The sequence below is a fragment of the Podarcis erhardii genome, assembly GCF_964252035.2.
Source record: "Podarcis erhardii genome assembly, chromosome: 2".
Taxonomy (NCBI): domain Eukaryota; kingdom Metazoa; phylum Chordata; class Lepidosauria; order Squamata; family Lacertidae; genus Podarcis; species Podarcis erhardii.
Window position 1 is genome coordinate 15,130,196 of NC_138498.1, and position 24,118 is coordinate 15,154,313.

Sequence of the window (24,118 nt, forward strand, 5' to 3'; positions counted from 1 at the left end):
GGGCGCGATGACATTGGCCTTCTCCAAACCACAATCGAAATTAAGGTGGCTGCGCATCATTCTGATGGCAATTCCCACACGCTTTGAGTGCAGGCAATGCTGGGCGGCTGGAGGGTGGAAGAAACATGGGCACACCTTGGTTCTGGGTCCTCCTCCTTTCCTTCGTGTGAGGGGAGCGCCCTGTTGCAACAGTTCAATAAATATCAGGCTTACGAGCTGCTTTGCTTCTCAATATTCTCTGGTTGGCCTCTGTTATTTTCTCCTACCGATAGAGAACCTACAAAGGACTCTATAAGGGCTCTTGTGTCCCCCATAAGGGAATAAGGGCAGATTTTGTTTATTACAATATATAGTGTGCAAAAGCATGCTACAAATAACAGACTGATCATACAATTTTATAGCAAGAAACGCTTGATTGAGAAGAGAAGGTGCTTTGTTGCAACTAGATGACAATGGCGGGGCCTGAGAAATTGGAGGGGACAGGATAAGGCTCTTCCTTCTCTCGGAAGTAGCGTATCAAAGAATGCACACCACTTCGGACCGCCGGCTTTAGAGCTGCAGAAATCCCCATCCCCCAAACACTGCCTGCCCCGCCTGTCACTGCGAGCAGTGTATCCTGGCCGACATCTACAAGGGTATCTATACCACGTTCCTCTGCCAGCTCCTTGCAGTCCTTGGCCGCAAAGTAAATGGTGGTTCCAAGGTTGTAGGCGGTGCTGACTCCAGGAATCCAGTTCACGACTGCATGGACTTTTTGCTCCGTCTCACTAGTACAGTTGTCCGGGGTGGAACGTCGCCCTCTTGCAGGCCCGTGGCACTTACGGAGCCAGGTGTAGGCACCACGCTGGGGCAAGAGATAGCTACCCTCTCGTGCCACCACATGGAACCAACTGCTGCCATTAGAGGACACTCCGGCACAAGAATCCCGTAGGCGGTAACAGGCTCTGGAAGCCATCCCGAAGCCCCGGTAGACTCTGTATTCTTTGCCGTGCAGGAAGGATCCGTTCAGCGGCACCAGATCCTGGCAGTGCCGGACCGGTGTTTGCACCTGCAGGTTCAAGAAGAATCTCAAGGCAGCGCTGCTTTTCCTCTGAACAGGGGACCGAGTGGTGTTCAGAGTCCCGGCCATTGCAAACAGGAGGTCATCTGTATCTGTCTGTCCCAACTCCTTGTAGAGGCGCAGGATGAGGGTTTCCGCGTGCCGGCTACAGCCTGCCCTTTGCAGGGCCAGCACTAATGCAGCTCGGATGAGGGTCTGGGAGAGCTCAGGCACATCAGCAAAACCGTCCAGGGCTTCAGGCATCAAGTCTTCGCAGGAAACCCCTTTTCGGGGCAAATGGGGGGATTTGGGGGAGATGGAGCTCAGGAAGATGCGGAGAGGAACAGAGGGGGAGTCAGAGGTCAGTGGGTGGTCTTCAGCAGCCTTCTCCCTGGGATTCGCCATGGACAGCAAGCGCCCTTCTGATCCATGACATAGGAGCAGGAAGCCAAAGAAAGTCAAGAAGGCCTTGGGAGGTAGCGAGGGCCGATACATGTTGGACAGATTCATTGGAAGTCCTGTTGAAAGGAGGAAATTGAGAAACATCTGGCTCTCATATTTTTATGCGAGGGTCTAAGGGCCCTCAGCTCCAAAGTCCTTTGGATCAGGTTCCAGGGGCACAGGAATACCACACCTTTAATTAACATAGCTTTAAATCACATTAGCTGTGGCTTGTTAAGGCTGCTGGGAGCTGCAGGTCTGTGGCAGGTACACTACAGTACAGGGAGCCAGTGTGGTGTAGTGGTTAGGAGTAGTAGTCTCGTAATCTGGTGAACCGGGTTTGATTCCCCTATCCTCCACATGCAGCTGCTGGGTGACCTTGCACTAGTCATACTTCTTTGAAGTCTCTCAGTCCCACTCACCTCACAGAGTGTTTGTTGTTGTGGGGGGGAAGGGAAAGGAGATTGTGAGCCACTTTGAGACTCCTTCGGGTAGTGATAAAGCGGGATATCAAATCCAAACTACTCTACTCTACTCTACTCTACTCTACTCTACTCTACTCTACTACAGTTCCCAGGATTCTTTGGGAAAAGTCACATGCTTTAAAAGTCTGATACGGATGGGACCAAGAGCTGCCCCTGGGCACCAGAAGTGCTTCCTCCCTTCATCAGGAGCACATTGTTTGGCTGAAAGAAGGCGGTTTTAAGAACAGGAGGCTGGAACCCTTTGTCCCAGTGGCAGCTCACCCACCCACCCACTTGCTTGTCATTTTTCATTTCCTGCTCTTTCCAAGATTGAAAGCAGCAGAATGTTTTCAGAAGGGGAGGAGGCAGGGAAAAACAGCTTGCCTATCATCTGCCTCCTGGGAAAACAGAGCAGAGGAAAATCAGGGTAAGGGAGCTTGTGGCTGTCCGGATGTTGTTGAACTCCCAACTTCCATCAGTCCCAGCTGCCGTGGCCAGTGGAACTGCAGTCCACCAACAGTTGCTCCATCCTTGGTGCAAACCTTCAATATCCAGAACTAGAAACGGTGGGGGTGGGAGAGAATGAATAAAGGAGCATTTAGGGGGGGAATGCTTTTATGGGCTCATCCATGTTTCATGCCTAGAAAGCACAGGTCCGAGTAGATTTCTCCTTGCCCTGCTCCTTTCCACAGGGAAGACTGCTCTTTACCTCTCAATCAGAGCAAATGTCGATCCAGAGAAAACCTGAAATGTCATTTGATCCAATTAAGGCAGGCCTCCAGATGTTTTGGGACTACAACTCCCACCATCCCTGACCACTGGTCCTGTTAGCTAGGGATGATGGGAGTTGTAGTCCCAAAACATCTGGAGGGCTGAGTTTGCCTATGCCTGAATGAAGGGGTAAAGAGCCTTTTTTTTTCCTGGGGGAAAGAGGAAGTGGATGAGCCCTAACATCTAAAGGGAACATGCTCCACAGGTCAGAGTCCCATATGGAGCTGTCTGAGCTGGCTTAAAACAAACAAATGTGAGACAGGGAGCTCCATCCCAAACAGAACGCTAAGCCAAAGGACAGAAGATACTTTCCACTGTGTGTGGTGTTTAAGAAGCAAATCAAGACACTTCAAGACCACTGGAGGGCTCTCTTACAAATGTCAGTTAAAACAGCTCAAGGCTTGACAGCGTCATAATAAAATTGGATTCCAACTCAGGGTTGTTCCAGACCTTTCCCACTTCAGGTGGGGGGTTCTTCCACGTTTAGCTTTCCAAGGATGGGAAAACCTCACATTTAAAAGAGGGAAAGGTTCGGGAGAACACTGGGGCAAAGGGGGGGATGTCATACGGACCTGCCCACATTAATGGGGAGGCAGGCTGGTTCAAATCCACATTTTCCTCCAATGTGGACAAGGTCTCCATAAGCCACGACTCTCTGCTACACTGCCAAGTTCATTTGCACCAGGAACCCTCACAGGTCTGATCAATATGATGATGCTGATGCTGATGCTGATGCTGATGCTGATGATGATGACTTATTTATACCCTGCCCATCTGGCTGGGTTTCCCCAGCCACTCTGGACGGCTTTCAACAGAATATTAAAATACAATAGTCTATTAAACATTAAAAGCTTCCCTAACCAGGGCTGCCTTCAGGTGTCTTCTAAAAGTCTGGTAGTTGTTTTTCTCTTTGACATTTGGTGGGAGGGCGTTCCACAGGGTGGGTGCCACTACCGAGAAGGCCCTCTGCCTGGTTCCCTGTAACTTGGCTTCTCGCAGGGAACCGCCAGAAGGCCCTCGGCACTGGACCTCAGTGTCCGGGCAGAACGATGGGGGTGGAGACACTCCTTTAGGTATACTGGACCGAGGCTGTTTAGAGCTTTCAAGGTCAGCACCAACACTTTGAATTGTGCTCAGAAATGTACAGGGAGCCAATGTAGGTCTTTCAAGACCATGTTTGATATTGGGCTCCTTTGGGAGAAAGGGTGGAACAGAAATGAAATAAAGGAATGCAATGCAATGTCAGGTGCTGATCCTATCAGCCTAGCACTCTGTCCTGCTACCTTGTCTCCAGAATGAAACCCTGGTTTGCTGCTCTGCAAGTCCCTTAAAACCTTTCCCCCCACGCCAGCCTTTTCCCACCCACTCGCCTGCCACCAGGAAGGAGCAGCTTACCTTTTCTGCAGAGGAGGCACAAGCATACAGAGAATCTAGGTGGGAATCTGTAGCCTTTTGCCCCTGTGTTATAGATCTCTACCCTGGTTGGTCAGTCTTATCAGCAGACTTCATTGCAACACATGGCTTCACTATCAAGTTCTGGCATCTTTGTGAGGGCCACTGTCAACTTTTTTTTTTTCAGCATTCCCTGCGTTGATTCAACAGCTTATTTTAGTAGGGATACCCGAGAACAGAACACAGGGGAAGTCCTTTGCAACTGACACAATCAAAGAGCTGGAGCTATGTCCTTTTAAAGGGACCCCTGACCATTAGGTCCAGTCGTGACCGACTCTGGGGTTGCGGCGCTCATTTCGCTTTATCTGGCGTGGGAGCCCAGTGTACAGCTTCCGGGTCATGTGGCCAGCATGACTAAGCCGCTTCTGGCGAACCAGAGCACCGCACGGAAACGCCGTTTACCTTCCCGCCGGAGCAGTACCTATTTATCTACTTGCACTTTGACGTGCTTTCAAACTGCTAGGTTGGCAGGAGCAGGGACCGAGCAACGGGAGCTCACCCCGTCGTGGGGATTCGAACCACCTACCTTCTGATCGGCAAGTCCTAGGCTCTGTGGTTTAACCCACAGCGCCACCCGCGTAAGCCACTCCTTGCCATCAAGGGCACTATGGATGACAGATAGATCCAGGAGTATCCTCAAGCTATGCACCTGCTTCTTCAGATGGCGTTTATAAGTGGCCCACCTATAAATCACTTATAAACACCATCTCCAACTCCTCAAAAGATTCCATCAATGGTGTCTCCGAAATTTTTTACACATCATTTCAGACAGGCCAGTGTACTGGAAGAAGCAAAGATTCTTCAACATCAACTTCGTTGGACTGGTCATGTTGTGTGGCTGCCTGATTATCGTCTTCCAAAGCAACTACTCTGTTTCGAACTTAAAAATGGAAAGCGTAATGCTGGTGGTCAACAAAAGAGGTTTAAAGACAAGGCAAATCTTTAAAAATGTAGTATAAACATTGACAACTGGGAAACACTGGCCTGTGAGTGCTCCAATTGGAGAACAGCCATTTCCAAAGGTGTCATGGACTTTGAAGACGAACTTTGGACGTTGAAGCTCAAACTCAGGACGCAAGGGTGAAATGTGCTAAGAGGAAGGCATGCTTGGCAAACCCTCACTATGATCAACTCCTGCCTGGAAACCTATGTCGCCACTGTGGAAGGACGTGTAGATTCAGAATTGGCCTCCACAGTCACTTATGGACTCACTTTTGAAACTGTGTTCATGGAAGACAATCTTACTCAGCAACAAGGGATTGCCAAAGAAGAAGAAGCACCTTCAGAAGAAGTGCAACCCCATCCAGAACGGGTAACTTGACTGTTTCCCAGACCACCCACCCAAATAAAATCTTGCCTTCCTAAAATTCAAGCACACAATTTATTAGCCTCAACCGGTAAAACCAATGCATTCAGACACTGATCCAGAGCATTCACAGTCAAGTATCACTCGATTCAGATGTTTTCGAGAATTATTATGTTTGTTAATAATTTATTAAATTTGTATACTGCCCTTTAGGGACGCAGGTGGCGCTGTGGGTTAAACCACAGAGCCTAGGACTTGCCGATCAGAAGGTTGGAGGTTCAAATCCCCGCGACGGGGTGAGCTCCCGTTGCCCAGTCCCTGCTCCTGCCAGCCTAGCAGTACGAAAGCACGTCAAAGTGCAAGTAGATAAATAGGTACCACTCCGGTGGGAAGGTAAACAGCGTTTCCGTGTGCTGCTCTGGTTCGCCAGAAGCGGCTTAGTCATGCTGGCCACATGATCTGGAAGCTGTACACCGGCTTCCTTGGCCAATAAAGCGAGATGAGCACCGCAACCCCAGAGTCAGCCACGACTGGACCTAATGGTCAGGGGTCCCTTTACCTTTATACTGCCCTTTATCTATAAATCTCAGGGCGGTTCACAACGTACGATTACAAATAGGAAAAAAAAAACAAAATACGTAATAAAAATAAAAACGATAGCAAAGCACTAACCCAACCCCCAACACATTTAAAAAGGCATCGGATGTCAATCACCCCAAGGCCTGGTTGAAGAGGAACGTTTTAGCCTGGTACCTAAAGTGTATAGTGAAGGAGCCAGCCAAACCTCTTTGGGGAAAGCTTTCCACAAGTGGGGAGCCACTGTAGAAAAGGCCCGTTCTTATATTACCAGCCTTTGGATCTCTCATGTTTCAAAACACTTACACTGACACTCTCCTGGAGGGGCCCCAGAGCCAAAGTACTTTTGAAACACAGATTTTTAGAAAAGTGTTGTCTATTATTCTTTATTAAATTCATATATTGCCCTATACCCACAGGTCTCAGGGTGCTTCACAGGGTAAAAGCAGAATATAAAACCACAAAATACATAAAATAAAAATGAAAAAACCCAATAATGCCCCCCACATTTTAAAAGGGCATAGGATGTCAATCAACCAAAGGCCTGGTTAAAAGAACATTTTTGCCTGGCGCCTAAAGTTATATAAGGAGGGCTCCAGGCGAACTTTCCTGGGGAGAGCATTCTACAGATGGGGAGCCACTGCAGAGAAGGCCCGTTCTCATGCTCTCGTCCTCCAGACCTCTCAAGGAGGAGGCACAAGAGGGTCTCAGAAGATGATCTCAGCGTCTAGGTGGGCAGCCTTTGAGGTATTGTAGTCCTGAGCCATCTAAGGCTTTGTAGGTCAAAACCAGCATTCATGGTTTTTTTTAATTAACAATTTATTGATTTTCCAAAAAGATAACATCAAAAAGTAAACATAATAACAACAGTATATAAAGGGGGGGGGGGAGGGACAGAAAAAAACCACCATAATGAAAAAACACCGTATTTTTGCTTGTCTTCCCTCCCCTCCTCCTCTTGGTTTCATTGTTTAATACTTGTTCGTGCACATCCTTAAAACCTTTTAATCTTAATAGTCCAATTTTTAAACCTTGTTCATCTTAATACAAGTGAGTTTCAAAAGTTATACTAACTTAAAAGTATATATACAAAGCTTAAAAGACGAGCATCAAATCTTTTTTTTTTTTAATAATCAAAGTCCCCTTTCTATCTTGGATTCTACATTGACTAAATTAACCTAAATAGTTCAATAGCTTAGTTTGCCAGTCTTCTTCATCTTCTTTGCTGGAGGTTTCTTCCTTCTCTAGGGATGGCTGGTCTTGGCCTAGGATCCACTCTCACGTACAGGAACACAGTCTTTTATTCAATAAGTCCAACAATTCCTGTACAACTCAATATAATAACTTCAGGTTTTTTTAAAAAAACAACAATCATTTTCCACATTGCTTTCAGATATGTCTTATCCCAGGCCTTTCTCATAATTTCAAAACCAGCACTTTGAACTAGCACTTCTAGAAGACAAAAGCAAGCAAATAAGGATCCTCTGTTTTCGCCACCCCAAAAAACATCTGTGTTCTCTAGGCGATGGAGAGTTCACGAGAGTCGCTTCATCTGGGCTAGGAACAGTTATGGAGCAGCTAGAAGGTGGTGAGTGGACCGGAGTAGTTGGAAGGGACAGGAAAAGAGTGCATCTCCTCTCTCAAATACCTCAGCATGGCTCGCACCGCCGTCTTCAAGCCTGGCTTTAGCCCCGCATAAATCCCCATGCCAAGAACGCCGCTGGCCCCGCCAGTCGCAAAAAGCAGCAAATCGTGGCCTATGTCTATGGCGCAGCTCATAGCACGCTGATGCGCCAGTTCCATGCAGTTCAGCTTTGCAAAGTACACGCTGGTGGCAAAGCTGTAGAGGGCGCCGACCCAAGGAATCCAGTCCAGGATAAGGTAGATTTTCTCCTCGGTCTCATTGTCGCAGTCCTCCGCGGTGGAACGGCGGCCTCTTCCAAGCCTGCGGCACTGGTGGAGCCAGGAGGTGGCGCCATGGCGGGGCAGGAAGTAACTGCCCTTTCTTTCCACCACGTAGAAGCTGCTGCTGTCATTGGAGGCCACTCCGGCACAGGAATCCCCTAGACGGTGGCAGGCTTTGGAAGCCGCCGGGAAACCCCGGTAGACTTTGTGTGCCTTGCCGTACAGGAGGGATCCGTTCACCGGCAACAGACCTCGGCAGTGATGGACTGGCGTTTGTGCAAGCTGGTCCAAGTTGAATTGCAAGGCGGCGCTGCTCTTCCTCTGACCGGGGGAATGAGTGGTGTTCGTAGACCCGGCCATCACAAAGAGGAGGTCGTCCGAATCTACCTGTCCTAGCTCCTCGTAGAGGTCCAAGACGAGGGTTTCCGCATGCCGGCTACAGCCTGCCCTTTGCAGGGCCAGCACTAATGCAGCTCGGATGAGGGTCTGGGAGAGCTCAGGCACATCAGCAAAACCGTCCAGGGCTTCAGGCATCAAGTCTTCACAGGAAACCCCTTTTCGGGGCAACTGAGGGGATTTGGGGGAAATGGAGCTCAGGAAGATGCGGAGAGGAACAGAGGGGGAGTCAGAGGTCAGTGGGTGGTCTTCAGCAGCCTTCTCCCTGGGATTCGCCATGGACAGCAAGTGCACTTCTGATTCATGGCATAGGAGCAGGAAGCCAAAGAAAGTCAAGAAGGCCTTGGGAGGCAGCGAGGGCAGGTACATGTTGGATAGATTCATTGGAAGTCCTGTTGAAAGGAGACAGAAGAATATATAGCTCTTACTTGAGAATCTGTATGGAGGAGTGTGGCACTGGGATAGGTAAAAAGGTAAACGACCCCTGGATGGGGTCATCTCACTTTCAAGCTGAGGGAGCTGACGTTCGTCCACAGACAGTTTTCCGGGTCATGTGGCCAGCAGGACTAAACGGCTTCTGGTGCAACGGAACACCGTGGTAAAAACCAGAGCACACGGAAATGCCATTTACCTTCCCACCACAGTGATACCTATTTATCTACTTGCACTGGTGTGCTTTTGAACTGCTAGGTTGGCAGGAGGTGGGACAGAGCAACAGGAGTTCACTCCGTTACGGGGATTTGAACCGCCAACCTTCTGATTGGCAAGCCCAAGAGGCTCAGTGGTTTAGACTGACTGGGGACTGCAGACTTTTAAGTACATGGACTGGGGTTGTTAGCAGACCCCTATTCTCCTCAGAGTTACCGGAGTAACTCTGGGAAGAGGAACGGACTCTTAAACCACTCTGCATACAGTGGTACCTCTGGTTACGTACTTAACTCATTCCAGAGGTCTGTTCTTAACCTGAAGCACCACTTTAGCTAATGGGGCCTCCCACTGCCGCCGGAGCACAATTTCTGTTCTCATCCTGAAGCAAAGTTCTTAACGTGAGGTAATATTTCTGGGTTAGCGGAGTCTGTAACCTGAAGCGTAGGTAACCTGAAGCATATGTAACCTGAGGTACCACTGTATAGCTCTAGAAGGGGAATAGCGGTCTCCCAGCAATTCTCAGCACCCTCAACAAACTACATCTCCCAGGATTCTTCAGGGGAAGCCATCACTGTTTAAAGCAGTTACCATCATGCTGGGACCTATGCCCTCACAGCAGTGGCAGCAGCCAGAGTTAAGTCTACATGCGAGGGCGTTAGGCGTTTGTGTTTGCTCAAATGAGAGTGGCTTCCTAAAAAAACTCTGCTTGCAGCTGCTTCCTTTGAAGAATGTGCCCTAGGAAAAGCTGATTTAGTTTGGACTCCGTGCCCCAAAATGCTTCACTTCTTTTTGGATGATTGAAGTGAAAGTCAGACTTCCCCTTAAGAGGGAATTAATCTCACCCCAAGTTCTTTGTCAGGTCTAGACAAAGATTTTGAGGGAACACCTACTCTGCTGATGAGTAATCCCACACAGGGCCTTTCTATCAGCCAATAGAAAGCCTTTAGTCTCCTGCTTGAAACAAGGGTCACATGCACTCCATACGTTGAAAGCACATGGCTTCTGCCAAAGAATTCTGGGAGCTGTAGTTTATTAAAGGTGCTAGAGCCACAACTGAGTAGACTAGGTCCCAGGATTCTCTGGGGACGTCATGTGCTTTAAATGTATCATTCAGCCCTTCATCAGGAGCACATTTTGGCCGGAAGGCGATGGCTTTAAGAAAGGAGGCTGGAACCATTTCTCCTAGTTCATACCCTTCCAACATTTCTTTGATGAAAATAGGGATGTCCTATGTAATAGGTTTTGCAGGACACGGGTGGCGCTGTGGGTTAAACCACAGAGCCTAGGACTTGCCAATCAGAAGGTCAGCGGTTCGAATCCCCACGACAGGGTGAGTTCCCGTTGCTCAGTCCCTGCTTCTGCCAACCTAGCAGTTCGAAAGCACGTCAAAGTGCAAGTAGATAAATAGGTACCGCTCTGGCGGGAAGGTAAACGGCGTTTCCGTGCGCTGCTCTGGTTCGCCAGAAGCGGCTTAGTCATGCTGGATACATGACCCGGAAGCTGTACACCGGCTCCCTCGGCCAATAAAGCGAGATGAGCGCCGCAACCCCAGAGTCAGCCATGACTGGTCCTAATGGTCAGGGGTCCCTTTACCTTTACCTATGTACTAAGTTTATGATTTATACCTCGTTCATCTGACTGGGTTGCCCCAACCACTCTGGGCACTTCCAACACATATAAAAACACAGTAAAACGTTAAAAGAAACTTCCTTATACAGGGCTGCCTCCAGATGTTTTCTAAAGTTATCGCCTTGGCTTGGGGGCTGCATAACTCAATACCCTCCAACATTTCTCCCATGAAAATAGGGAGATCCTAAGGAATAGCAGCACATTCCGAGATCAAATCAGAAACCGGGATGGCTTCTGTAAATCTGAGACTGTCCCTGGAGAATAGGGACACTTGGAGGGTCTGCCAGTGGCATCCCACCCACTCACCTACTTTTCTACAGTAGCTGCTATTTCCAAGTGTGAAAGCAGCAGAATGTTTTCAGAAGGGGAGGAGGCAGAAAAAACAGCTTGCCTGTCATGTGCCTCCTGAAAAAACAAGAGCAGAGGGAAATCATGGCAAGGGAATTTGTGGCTGTCTAGTTGTTGTTTAGGGACGCGGGTGGCGCTGTGGGTTAAACCACAGAGCCTAGGGCTTGCCAATCAGAAGGTTGGCGGTTCGAATCCCCGCGACGGGGTGAGCTCCCGTTGCTCAGTCCCTGCTCCTGCCAACCTAGCCGTTTGAAAGCACGTCAAAGTGCAAGTAGATAAATAGGTACCACTCCGGTGGGAAGGTAAACGGAGTTTCCGTGTGCTGCTCTGGTTTGCCAGAAGCAGCTTAGTCATGCTGGCCACATGACCCAGAAGCTGTCTGCGGACAAACGCCGGCTCCCTCGGCCTATAGAGTGAGATGAGCGCTGCAACCCCAGAGTCGGTCATGACTGGACCTAATGGTCAAGGGTCCCTTTACCTTAGTTGTTGTTTAACTCTCAAGATTCCCCATTCCTTGTTCAAACCCTCAAGATCTAGGTCAAGATATGGTGGGAGACGAAAAATGAACAACTGAGCGTTCAAAAAAAACCCCCATTATGTTCTGAAGGTTACATCCTGTACAGGTCAGAGTTCCATATGGCGCTGTCAAAGCTGCTTAAAACAATAGCAATCAGGGTTCTTCACTGGGGGAAAATGTTATGACAAAGCAGTGTCTTTTCCCTTTGGTGCCGGCACTTAGGAAACACAATCTCATAAAGCAGCTGAGTCAGCCATGAATTGCAAGCAGCCACATTTGCTTCCATAAGGAACTCCTAGAGATCTGGTCAATGTCACAGCATCCGAGCTGCTTCTAGTGAACAGCCACATTATACATGCCAATATTTTTATTTTCTCCAGATGCTGATCCTCATTCTAGAAACATAAGGGGCCTCCCTGCTAGCCTAACATACTATCCTGGTCCTCATCTTCAAACTGAAACCCTTAAGTCTGCTCCTCTACAAGTCTCCTAAAATCTATTTCCCCCATAGCATGCTGGCCCTTGCCCATCCACCAGAATGGAGCAGCTTACCTGTTTGGAGAAGAGGTACAAGCGTATAATTACCAAGGTGGGAATGCAGAGCCATTTCCCCAGTGCTTATATATCTATATTCTGGGGTCTTATCAGCAGACCCCATTGCAACACTCTACTTCATTATCAAGTTAATTCATTATCAGCTTCCCCTCTCCCTTTGCAAGGGGCACAGATGTATTCATCCTCAACTCATTTCGGTTTCTGCTGCAACTCTCTGGCTTTGATTCAGCAGCTACTTTGAGCGGGAATTCCTCTAGAAGCCCTTTGCAACCAAAATGATCAAGGGGCTGGAGCTATTCACTTAACGAGCAATGGTTACATCTGGGGATTTCGAGTGTGGAAAGGACTGAGGGCAGACATGACAAGGGTTCTATAAAGTTGCGCATGGTGTGAAGCTGAATGCCAATTCAGGGCACAGAGCGGAAAGCAACTCTTTACGTTGCACATAGTTAAATCAATGGAACTGCCTGCCAGAATATGCAGTGATGGCCACCAGCTAGACTGGTTCCAACAGAGGATTAGGGTAAATTTATGGAGAGTACGGCTATTGCTGGCTGCTGGCCGTGTTTTCCGGGGTGTGAGAAGCAGACCGTCCCTGAATATCAGTTGCTGGGAATACCTGTTGCACTTATGTCCTGGATCAGACCCAATACCGATCTGGTCTGTCACCTTGTTCTCAGGAGTGGCCAACCAGAAAACCCCAGGCAGCTCACAAAACAGGTCATGAGTGCCAACAACAGTCTCCCCACTTGCAATTCCCAGCAATTGCTCTCTAAAGTTTAGGCTGGGAACCCTGTGTTTCTCCAGATATTGGACTACAATGTCACAGGGCCTGTCCACACTTGTTCCATGCCTAGAAAGCAAAGGGTCAAAAGGTTTTCCACTTGTCCTGTGTTTTCCCCTCGGAAAACCCAGGCTGAATCGGAGTGAACCTCAATTTGCAGAAAAAACGGCTGATATTTTGCTCCGATTCAGCAAGATTTCTTGGGGGAAAGCTGTGGGGCGAGCAGAATTGTGGAGGAGTCTATTCTTGTGTAGGGATGCAGGTGGCGCTGTGGGTTAAACCACAGAGCCTAGGGCTTGCCGATTAGAAGGTCGGCGGTTCGAATCCCTGTGACGGGGTGAGCTCCTGTTGCTTGGTCCCAGCTCCTGCCAACCTAGCAGTTCAAAAGCACAAAGTGCAAGTAGATAAATAGGTACCGCTCCGGTGGGAAGGTAAACGCCGTTTCCGTGCGCTGCTCTGGTTTGCCAGAAGCGGCTTAGTCATGCTGGCCACATGACCCAGAAGCTGTACGCCGGCTCCCTCAGCCAATAAAGAGAAATGAGCGCTGCAACCACAGAGTCTTCTGCGACTGGACCTAATGGTCAGGGGTCCCTTTACTTTTACCATTCCTGTGTGGGGTTGATGGCAGCTGGAGACAAACCACATCTGGAGTGCACCAGGTTCCGCATCCCAGGGCCTGGGGGACAAATCAGGCTTGGTGCAAACATATGGAGCTAGTGCCCATGTGCAAATGTGGGAATACTCAAATTACAGAAAAACCTGAAATTGCTAAAAGCAGGATTACGATTGCTTTCCTCCTCCTTTTTAAGGAAAGTCAACGCACTGAAACCATTGCAAAGCCCTCATCCCCTTCCCTCCAAGAAGCTCTTGCATTTTTCAGCAGCTTTGTAAAACAAAGCAGAACCTTTAAAACGTTGGATTTCTTTAGAACTAGTCAGCCAAGGGTTGTTTGGGGGATTTTTATTATGAAAACACAACACAAGCACACAAGTCACGTGCTAACATTCCTGCCCTTCTACCATGAACGAGAGGCAACCCTTATACATCTCTGACGTTGCCTCTGCCTGGAACAGCCCAAGCAACAAAGTCCATAGCTGTCGGTAAGGAAAACTGAAGCAGCTGGTGATGAGAACAATAATCTGGGAGCAAAATTCAGCACAGGAGCACATCTTTGCTTTTGAACCCCACCCTCCCCAAACAATTCAACTCCTGACACCCAAGGTCAAACGAGTCTTGTGTGATTCCAGTACAAGCACGCATTTTTGAAGAATATCGGTGCCAAGGCGCAATGGAGACAGAAGACCGTGCGCATGTATTATAAGGCAATGTGAGACTTGAGCACAGGGATGAGGTCGTGTTTTGGCCAGGCACAGAAAGGGAGCGGTGGCAAATCCAAAAGCCAAGTAGCCTTAAGAGTCGAAGAGCCAACATGCCTCGTTTCTGCCTGGCAGGTCAGTCTTGTCAGGGTGGCTTTTGCTGGCTCTCAGCAGACATCATTCAGAACAAACGCCCCGTGTCACAGGTGTCGTAAGCTACAAACAGTTACAGAACAGTTTAAAGTGAAGCTTCTTCCTGTACCAGTTTCAACGTCTGTTGTATCCTGTAACAGAGCAGGGCAGAAAGCCCATTCTCCTCTTCCCTCCTCAGGCAGGTCTCCCATTTCTTTTCCCTGCATTCGTTCTCTAGCAGGCCTCATTCACATGTTCAGTCTGCCTGCATCCCATTCCCAAAAGCTATGAAGTGTTGTGCACCAATACTGGGAGACCGGGGCCGGGGAAGAGAAAGAGAGAGATTCTTTCCAGGCTGCTCCATCGAGGACCCCTCTGCCCGAGGTGGTTCTTGAGGCTGACAGTGGGTGTAACTGGTCTGAACTGGGCCAGGGAGGGCCAACTCCTTCAATCTTCTTCCTCCTCTTCAATTCGCCGGCACTTCCTTTTGCCAGCAGGCTGCAGCTCGTCCTCATCACTGGACCCTGCCGTGCCAAAGATAAAATACAGCGCGATCTTAAGAGCGCAAGGGATAAAGTGGCGATGGAAAAAAGCCGTGCTGTGACTTAATCGGATTTTTGCAGAAAGTTGCTTCAGAAGCAAAGTGGGAATTATTCAGCATTCTGGGAAAGAAGCTGAAGGATAAACACACAGAGAGAGCATTAGAAGCTGCTCTCACTGCTATCCATTACCGAATAATTAACATCCTTTCTGCTGCCCTTGCCCCCCCAATCGAACCTCAGTAATGTATTCTTGGCAGGGTTTCTGAAGTTCTGATAAGCTGAGGATTATTGACATGCCTTGTGATTCGGAGGAGACTCAAAGCAGTGACTCATGCATAAAGGCAGCGGGCAGCCTCTTTGGGCAGGGGGTGGCAGGTAATTTCTGCTGCCCTCTCTGTACTGTGAAGGAAGGGTGGAATGATCTAATCACAGCACTGTCTTTCTTCTGTAGACCATTGCCCCAACTTCTATCAAGAGCCCTTTGTCTCTCTTATCTCTCAGCGTATCTTGCTGGTTGTTCTAGTAGCCTACTGACGCCTCTGCCACCCCCCCACTCCCCTATTTCTCTCAATTGGGTGAAGGGGGGGTTGCTACTCTATTGTTGTTCAATTGATTTTAATTCGTGGAAACATAAAACAATGACAGTCTAAGGGGGGAGGAAATACAGTCAACATCTGCAGCAGAAATAGGGCAGAATGGCCTGCTATTCCCTTGCACCTCAATGCTGACCAGGTGAATGCAGACAAGGTAGGCAGCTTCCTTCATGGGCAGATACTTTGAGCTCACAGAAGCCTTTGCATGAGGGATGGGGAACCCACAGCCTTTTGGATATTGTTCGTTTTATTTATTAAAATATTTGTATACTGCAATTTCATTAAAAACACAACAACAGCAAAGCGGGTTACAGTTAAAATAGAAACACCACAAAAATTAACACAGACCACCTGTTTGACTATTACAGATTTCCCTCCTCCTTAATTGTCTGCATAAGACCGGAAGCAAAGAGAAGCCTTCAGTAAATGTTTGGAAGTCAATATAGAAGGTGTCAGCTGAGGTCGTATCCACATTGCTTTTCTTCCATGCTCTTAAAAGCACAGGTCATGGTGCCTGGAAAGCTCCGCATCTGAGCACTTTTTGGTCTGTGTTTTTTTGGCCCGGGAGTTTTCCCTGAAAAACCCGCCCTTTAAAGCTCGATCGGTGCAAATGGCACTCTGCAGAAAACACGAATTGACATATGCTGCAACTGAGCGCTAAAGAGTGGGTTTTGCGGGGAGAAAAACCGCTCAGACACAAAGCTTTTAAGCATGGACCTGTTCCTGGAAAGAGCGGGTGGTGGTGGTGGCGAGTACCGTATTTTTTGCTCTATAAGACTCACTTTTTCCCTCCTAAAAAGTAAAGGGAAATGTGTGTGCGTCTTATGGAGTGAATGCAGGCTGGGCAGCTATCCCAGAAGCCAGAACAGCAAGAGGGATCGCTGCTTTCGCTGCGCAGCAATCCGTCTTGTTGTTCTGGCTTCTGAGATTCAGAATATTTTTTTCCTTGTTTTCCTCCTCCAAAAACTTATGGTCTGGTGCGTCTTATAGAGCGAAAAATACAGTAAGTGTGGATGAGCCCTATTGGGAGAACATTCCACAGAAGTGAGTCGTTAACTCTGAAGGCTCAAGTTTTCATACGGATGCCAAATGAGTCTCCCCAACTTGGGGACAACCAGCAACACTCCTAACAGATGATCTGTGATCAAGTTGCACCCAGGAGAAGCATCAAAGGGATTATTTGTAGGGGCTGGGAAAGAGATGATATGGCGGTTGGGGAAAGGCGTTTGATGGAAGTTAACTACACTGCTGCCACGAGACATACCTTGGCTGTTGCCTTCTTCCTGCTCCTCACCGTCAGTGACCAAGCGCCTTCGCTTGGGTCCCAGAGGGGGCTGGATGGGCTCCTCCCTGGAAACAAGGGCAAGAAAGAGGGGTGTTGGTGTGTGCCTGCCACATACAAATGCCAGACATAGACTCAGGGAGAGAAGAATGCAGAATCAGAAGCTGCAGCTCCCACACCCAGTGCTCTAGGCAGGTTTCCACCAAAAAAACTTGTAGCTCAGGTGGCACAAACCTATACAGTGGTACCTCGGGTTACATACACTTCAGGTTACATACGCTTCAGGTTAGACTCCGCTAACCCAGAAATAGTGCTTCAGGTTAAGAACTTTGCTTCAGGATGAGAACAGAAATCGTGTTCTGGTGGCGCGGCGGCAGCAGGAGGCCCCATTAGCTAAAGTGGTGCTTCAGGTTAAGAACAGTTTTAGGTTAAGTACAGACCTCCGTAATGAATTAAGTACTTAACCCGAGGTACCACTGCACAGTCATACCTCAGGATAAATACGTTTCAGGTTGAGTGCTTTTGGGTTGCGCTCTGTGGCGACCCGGAAGTAACGGAGCGCGTTACTTCTGGGTTTCATGGCTCACGCATGCGCAGACGGTCAAAATGATGTCATGCGCACGCGCAGTTGCATCTTACGTTTTGTTCAGGATGCAAACAGGGCTCCGGAACGGATCCCATTCGCATCCCGAGGTACCATTGTATAATGGTGTGCCAGGTTTTTGCTTTTGTATCAAATTATAAGCTTCTGAAAAGAACAGGGAGATGTGGACTGAATGGGGGACGGGGAAGAAAACCAAGTAGGAAAAATCAGAGTAGCAGGATTCCGGTTGCTGATGGCTGGTCATCGATTGAATTCAGAAAATATCAAACAAAAAGAGACAGCAAATGGGAGCGGGCAGGAAACAACTGACTTCTCTCCTTGTTGTGCTCCTGCTCAGAACATGACAGCTTTCACTCTGACAGCTGGAAGTGCAAGGCTGCGTGTGACTCATTGTTTTCTGCCTCTATGAATCAGATATGCAAAAAAACAAAAAAACAAAAAAACACCCGGGCTTGAAGCACAGAGCTGCTCAATTCCATTATATAATCCATCCACATAAATGAACCCCACCCAAGAACTAGAATGATTATAGAAGGGGGAAGGGGCGTAGCAGTTCTGCAACCACTGGCATAGGGCTAGGAAACAACTCCTGCCTGAATCCCCACTGCTGCCAGTTCGTGTAGGCAACAGTGAGCTAGATGCATCAATGGTCTTGACTCTGAATAAAGGCAGCTTCCTGTATTCTGCATGCTACACCTGAGTTTGTTTCTGGCTATTAGTCTCCTCCATGCTTTTAAGCTATTACAATTCACCTTGCCCACTTTGTATGAGGTGCTGTGATGTTCCCACACCCCGGTGCCCCCCCAGTCCTTACTTTTCCGCAGTCAGGCATCTTGGCTCCTCTGTCTCGAGATGCTCCTCCGCTGAAACCGACAAGAAAGAAAGTGTGAGAGCTCTGTAAAGGGAGGTGGCAGTCTGGTGGCGAGGCAAACTAGTTACTGAATTGCACTTAATTCAGTTCAAGTTCCTGACAAACTTAATTTGAGTAATAGATCTCTAAGGAAGGTGCTAGAACTTTCCAGAACAGCTGGTCTCCCAAACACCCAACTGCAGCACAGGCTATTGTAATTATAATTATAATGAATTACTGAACATCTCAGGCATAGCAACGTCTATAGAATTTTGTGCCCATGGCTGTATTCACCTAATACAGCTCAGGGACAGGTTACTGGATATGTCCCTTTTGTAACCCCTGTAGGTCACTGCCTCCTGAAGGAAGAATTTCTTCTGCAAGTTCCAAGGATTTCAGAAGCCCTCTCCGTAGTAACTCAGAGTGGGGCTTTCACTGCAACCAGCATTCCTGTGGAGATGCAACAGGTGTTCACTACCTGGATTTTCCAGAAGCAGTTGAAGACATTTTTGTTCTGAGAAGTCTTCCCAACTGAATGAGTAAGGTCTCTTCCATGGATGTCAACTTTGCATTGTTGTTGTTGTTGTTGTTGTTGTTGTTGTTGTTGTTGTTGTTATTATTATTATTATTATCATCATCATCTTTGCTGCTTTTATTACACTATGTACATCTCCTGGAGAGGGACACGGGTGGCGCTGTGGGTTAAACCACAGAGCCTAGGACTTGCCAATCAGAAGGTCAGCGGTTCAAATCCCCGCGACGGGGTGAGCTCCCATTGCTCAGTCCCTGCTCCTGCCAACCTAGCAGTTCAAAAGCACGTCAAAGTGCAAGTAGATAAATAGGTACTGCTCCAGCGGGAAGGTACACAGCGTTTCTGTGCGCTGCTCTGGTTCGCCAGAAGCGGCTTAGTCATGCTGGCCACATGACCCGGAAGCTGTACACCGGCTCCCTTGGCCAGTAAAGTGAGATGAGCGCTGCAACCCCAGAGTCCGTCACAACTGGACGTAATAGTCAGGGGTCCCTTTACCTTTATATACTGCCACGGGGGTCAGATTAAATCAACACAGACTTTGGATATGCCTGCTTTATGGCTTGCCAGGTGCTCCCTTGTCCCAGTCAGGTATAATAATAATAAAGAATGAATTTTTATTTATATCCCGCCCTCCCTAGTTCAGAAAAACCGGGTTCAGGGCGGCTAACAACAAATTTAAAACACTTAATTGATGCAACAAAAAATAGCATATAGTATAAAACATAAATAACAATAAATTCATAATTCATAATTCAATTTAGGGGGGAAATCCATCCAATAAACATTAGATGATCACCAGGGCTAGCTGGCTAAATTAGTCCTACTTGGGCCAGCGAGGAGACCACAAGAGAATTAGCTGTGGGATCCCAGAGAGGGTAATCTTCATAAAAAGGGGAGGGAAGGAAGGGGAATGAAAGACCAGGCTAAGTTCAAATTGAAAGCCAGGTGGAATAGCTCTGTCTTACAGGCCCTGCAGAAGGAAGTTAAATCCTGCAGGGCCCTGATCTCATGGGACAGAGCATTCCACCAGGTCGGAGCCATCACTGAGAAGGCCCTGGCCCTGGTGGAGGATAATCTGACTTCCTTAGGGCCCGGGACCTCCAAACTATGATTATTCATGGACCTTAAGCTCCTCCGTGGGGCATACCAGGAGAGTATAAAAGCAGGAGGTTCATCAAGCCCCTGTAAGGTTACTATGCTAGTTGGGCTATGCCTTGCTCAAGGGGTCAAAGGCTGGTTAGGCCTGAAAAACATATTGATCTGATTACAGATGCTGTCTCCCATGTCTCCCTGATTCTGCCAGGACTGCCAGAATCTTTCCCCACCCAGATAAATGCAACGATACGAGACGGCAGCAACCAATTCCCCAAATTCACATGTTTTTTAAGAAACGAAACTTAAACTTGAAGAGGGGGAGAACCCTGTGTAAGCATTTGAAAGCATGCCCATCCAGATTAACGCTTTTGGGTTCAATAATGTCAGTATGAACTAGGATGCTAAAATGGGTTACAGATTAACCACCAGTTTGAGGAAGTTATTCTAGACCGAGTTGTGCAATCAGCGAGGGCTGAGCTTAGGCATTAGTGCTGATGCTTTTAGTGCCTGTCCTTTATTTGTACTTGGGTGTTTTTAAGACACCTAAACGCAGAAAAATAGCATGTGAAACCGTTTCCATGTTATATGGACAACTGCCAAGAGGAGGATGAAAACAAATACGCCCTCATTTTACAACAACACACAGAGTGTGCATGTACAGCAATAAGAGACTCTAAATCAATAGATTGTTTATATATATATACACACACACACACACACACACTAGAACTGCTTTCTGTCTCTGCGTGTGAATTGGCTGAGCTTCTGTGATGTCATGTACTGCTCACTAACACATTCTGAAATTCTGAGGCAGCAGGTTCAGCTCTACAGATGACAAACAATGGAGGTTGAAGGAAGTGAAAGGTCTATCTGGCAAGGGGAATGAGACCTTCAGAGGGCCTAGGAGCAATTGAGCTTCTAATTAATTCATTCTGCATTTTTTAGTTCCTGATCTCAAAACCCAAGTAGGTTTGTATGAGGGAACATGGCTTCCCAAATAGCCTGGACCTAAGCCATATGTCGAAACAAAACAAAACAAAATAGTTATAGTAGTAGTAGTAGTAATAATAATAATAAATTCCTTCCAGTAGCACCTTAGAGACCAGCTTTTGTGTGTTCATACCAATACAGTGGTACCTCAGGTTACAGATGCTTCAGGTTACAGACTCCGCTAACCCAGAAACAGTACCTCGGGTTAAGAACTTTGCTTCAGGATGAGAACAGAAATCACGCAGCAGCGGTGCGGCACCAGCAGCAGGAGGCCCCATTAGCTAAAGTGGTGCTTCAGGTTAAGAACAGTTTCAGGTTGAGAACAGACCTCCATAACGAATTTAGTTCTTAACCCAAGGTACCACTGTAACTAACTTAATTGGTCTCTAAGGTGCTACTGGAAGGAATTATTTTATTTATTTATATCTTATTTTGTTGCGCCTACGGCAAACCAACATGGCTACCTACCTGTAACTAAGCCATATGGGTCTTCATAGGTTGTACCCAGCACTTTGAATTGTGCGTGCCCAGAAAAGACTGGTAGCCAGTGGCGCTGCTGGAACAAGGGAGTGACATGCCTTTTCAACAGGCAGAGGGTTGTTTCAGTGTGTTTCCCCTTCCATACACCTACCGGCTACTTGATTTTTGGTTTCAACCTCCACTTCTTTTGAGGCAATGGAAGCAGCTGCTTGTCGTAGTTGCTCTGGGCTGAGTTTGGCTGGGATGCGCCAGAAAGATTCCTGTAGGAAGTAAAGAAGGTAAATACATGCTGCTAGCTCCTGGTGACAGCAGCCACGAAATTAAAAGACGCCTGCTTTTTGGGAGAAAAACAATGACAAACCTAGACAGCACCTTGAAAAGCAGAGACATCACCTTGCCAACAAAGGTCCGTATAGCAAAAGCTATGGTTTTCCCAGTAGTGATGTATGGAAGTGAGAGCTGGTCCATAAAGAAGGCTGATCGCCGAAGAATGGATGCTTTTGAATTATGGTGCTGGAGGAGACTCTTGAGAGTCCCATGGACTGCAAGAAGATCAAACACATCCATTCTTAAGGAAATCAGCCCTGAGTGCTCACTGGAAGGACAGATTGTGAAGCTGAGGCTCCAGTACTTTGCCCACCTCATGAGAAGAGAAGACTCCCTGGAAAAGACCCTGATGTTGGGAAAGATGGAGGGCAGAAGGGGACGACAGAGGACGAGATGGTTGGACAGTGTTCTTGAAGCTACCAGCATGAGTTTGACCAAACTGCGGGAGGCAGTGGAAGACAGGAGTGCCTGGCGTGCTCTGGTCCAGGGGGTCACGAAGAGTCGGACACAACTAAACGACTAAACAACAACAACAGCTCCTGTTTGCTTCTGCTGTTGGCTCCCTCTTGCAAGCTTCTTGTCCCCAGCAGAGCTAAAGGAGGGGATTGCCCGCAAATTAGTCGCAATAGCAGCAGAGCTCAAGGATGGCTGCGCCAGCCCGTTTTTAAACCAAAGGGTTGTATGCAACGAAGTCATTTCATCCGTGCAAGGAGTTCCACTTGTGCAATGGAACTTATCCTCTTCATGTGTGACCCCCCCAAATCTGTTCTAGGGGTTCATCCACTGGCTCCAGAGCAGATGCAATGTGTGGAGGCGACACTATGCAGGGAGGAGAGAGGGAGGGAAAATTCTGTTTCGCAAGAAGGCCTTGGGCAAACAGGAGGAGATAATCCAAACCTGCTCTGGTCATAAATCACTGGGACAAAACACTTCGACATAGTCAAAAAAGGAGAAAGGACAGATACCAAGATAGAAAGGCAAACCTTTACGAAATAAATGCAGGGGGGGAGACCACATTAATAATTATCTTATCTTTTATGATTGTATGAAAGGCAAGATTACAAAGAGCCAACTGAATGTTTAACGTTGCAACAGAGCACAAACGCTGGAATATTTCTGCAGACAGAGCGAGAGCCAATAAAGGAACACAAGCTGCTGTTCTACCAAAGCCACAAACTTAACACAAAACTGTGGCTGATGAGACTGAAGCACTTCTGTCTTTGTTTAGGAGCATTTGGGAATGCTTTTGCTCATCTTTCCTGAATATATATTTATATTTCTCCCACTTCTTTCAACATTTTTTCCTCAGTCATCTCCAAAAATGTATATACAAAGCAGGAAAAACCACAAATGATGAACAGGGCTAAATAGATCCAGTTACAGATAGGTAGCCGTGTTGGTCTGCCATGGTCAAAACAAAATAAAAAAATTCCTTCCAGTAGCACCTTAAAGACCAACTGAGTTAGTTCTAGGTATGAGCTTTCGTGTGTATCTGAAGAAGTGTGCATGCACACGAAAGCTCATACCTAGAACTAACTCAGTTGGTCTTTAAGGTGCTACTGGAAGGAATTTTTTTATTTTGTTAGGGCTAAATAGAGATATTTTTTTTTTGGTGTGGGACTGTACCAAACATTCCTGGAGCTCATACTTTTTAACATGTGTTAACTTAGGATCTTGGATGCATTTCAAGTTCTTCTGGGTCACTTTAACCTAGGAGCGACACTCGACTGTCTTATTCTAAGCAGGAAATAGCTAATCTCACAGAAACCCAGCTTAAGTTAAAGCAGGGAAAGAAGGAACATATCTGACAGCCCTCTTTAGGGAAGTTTTTAATGACTGATGTTTTAATGGATTTTTAATCTTTTGTTGGAAGCCGCCCAGTGTAGCTGGGGAAACCCAGCCAGATGGGTGGAGTATAAATAATAAATTTATGATGGTGATGATGATGAAATAGTCTTTCTCAATGAATTATTAAAGTTGCCCTTCCAAAAAGCAAAACACAAATACCTTGGTTTAAGAACAGCTTACTTCATGAACAACTTGGATTAAGAACGCTGCAAACCCGGAAATAGGTATTTTGGTTTGTGAACTTTGCCTTGGAAGCAGAACATGTTTCATTTCCTGCTGAGTGTGTTCCATTTGTAAATTGAGTCCCCCGCTGCTATGGGAAAGCACACCTTGGTTTAAGAATGCTTTGGTTTAAGAGCGAACTTCCGGAACGGATTAAGTTCATAAACCAAGGTACCACTGTATTACAAAAAAGGCCTGTTCCTTAAAAAATGTTTTACACCCACAAACCCATTCTCCTTCCGTATTCTCTATGGCACTGTGGTCTAAACCACTGAGCCTCTTGGGCTTGCCGATCAGAAGGTCATCGGTTCGAATACCTACGCTGAGAGTGAGCTCCCGCAGTCCCAGCTCCTGCCAACCTAGCAGTTCAATAGAACGCCAAAAAGTGCAAGTACATAAATAGCTACCACTCCGTCGGGAAGGTAAACAGCGTTTCCGTGCACTCTGGTTTCCATCACTGTGTCCCAATGCGCC

At 47.5% G+C, this 24,118-nt stretch overlaps 3 protein-coding genes across 5 annotated transcripts in view; all 3 read right to left on the reverse strand.

Annotated features, from left to right (window-relative positions):
- Positions 1 to 379: 379 nt before the first annotated feature.
- APOF (apolipoprotein F) lies at positions 380 to 4,185 on the reverse strand. The gene is made up of 2 exons (XM_081849872.1): positions 4,111 to 4,185; positions 380 to 1,557 (listed from the first exon to the last, which is right to left on the reverse strand). Exon 2 carries the CDS (start codon positions 1,547 to 1,549, stop codon positions 443 to 445), a length of 1,107 nt encoding a protein of 368 aa, XP_081705998.1. The 5' UTR covers positions 1,550 to 1,557; positions 4,111 to 4,185; the 3' UTR covers positions 380 to 442.
- A 2,901-nt stretch (positions 4,186 to 7,086) lies between these two features.
- Positions 7,087 to 8,749, reverse strand: LOC309335426 (apolipoprotein F-like). The gene has a single exon (XM_081850456.1). The coding sequence runs from the start codon at positions 8,732 to 8,734 to the stop codon at positions 7,628 to 7,630; it is 1,107 nt and encodes a 368-aa protein (XP_081706582.1). The 5' UTR covers positions 8,735 to 8,749; the 3' UTR covers positions 7,087 to 7,627.
- Positions 8,750 to 13,776: 5,027 nt separating this feature from the next.
- Positions 13,777 to 24,118, reverse strand: part of TIMELESS (timeless circadian regulator) — a 72,998-nt gene continuing 62,656 nt past the window's right edge. For 2 of the 3 annotated variants that reach the window (XM_081849520.1, XM_081849521.1), the window contains exons 27-30: positions 21,399 to 21,507; positions 18,115 to 18,193; positions 16,679 to 16,764; positions 13,777 to 14,803 (exon numbers count right to left, since the gene is read on the reverse strand). In XM_081849520.1, coding sequence (XP_081705646.1) covers positions 14,727 to 14,803; positions 16,679 to 16,764; positions 18,115 to 18,193; positions 21,399 to 21,507 — 351 coding nt within the window. In that variant the 3' untranslated portion in view covers positions 13,777 to 14,726. The remainder of the gene's footprint in view (positions 14,804 to 16,678; positions 16,765 to 18,114; positions 18,194 to 21,398; positions 21,508 to 24,118) is intronic. The other variant, XM_081849522.1, reaches the window with a different exon arrangement.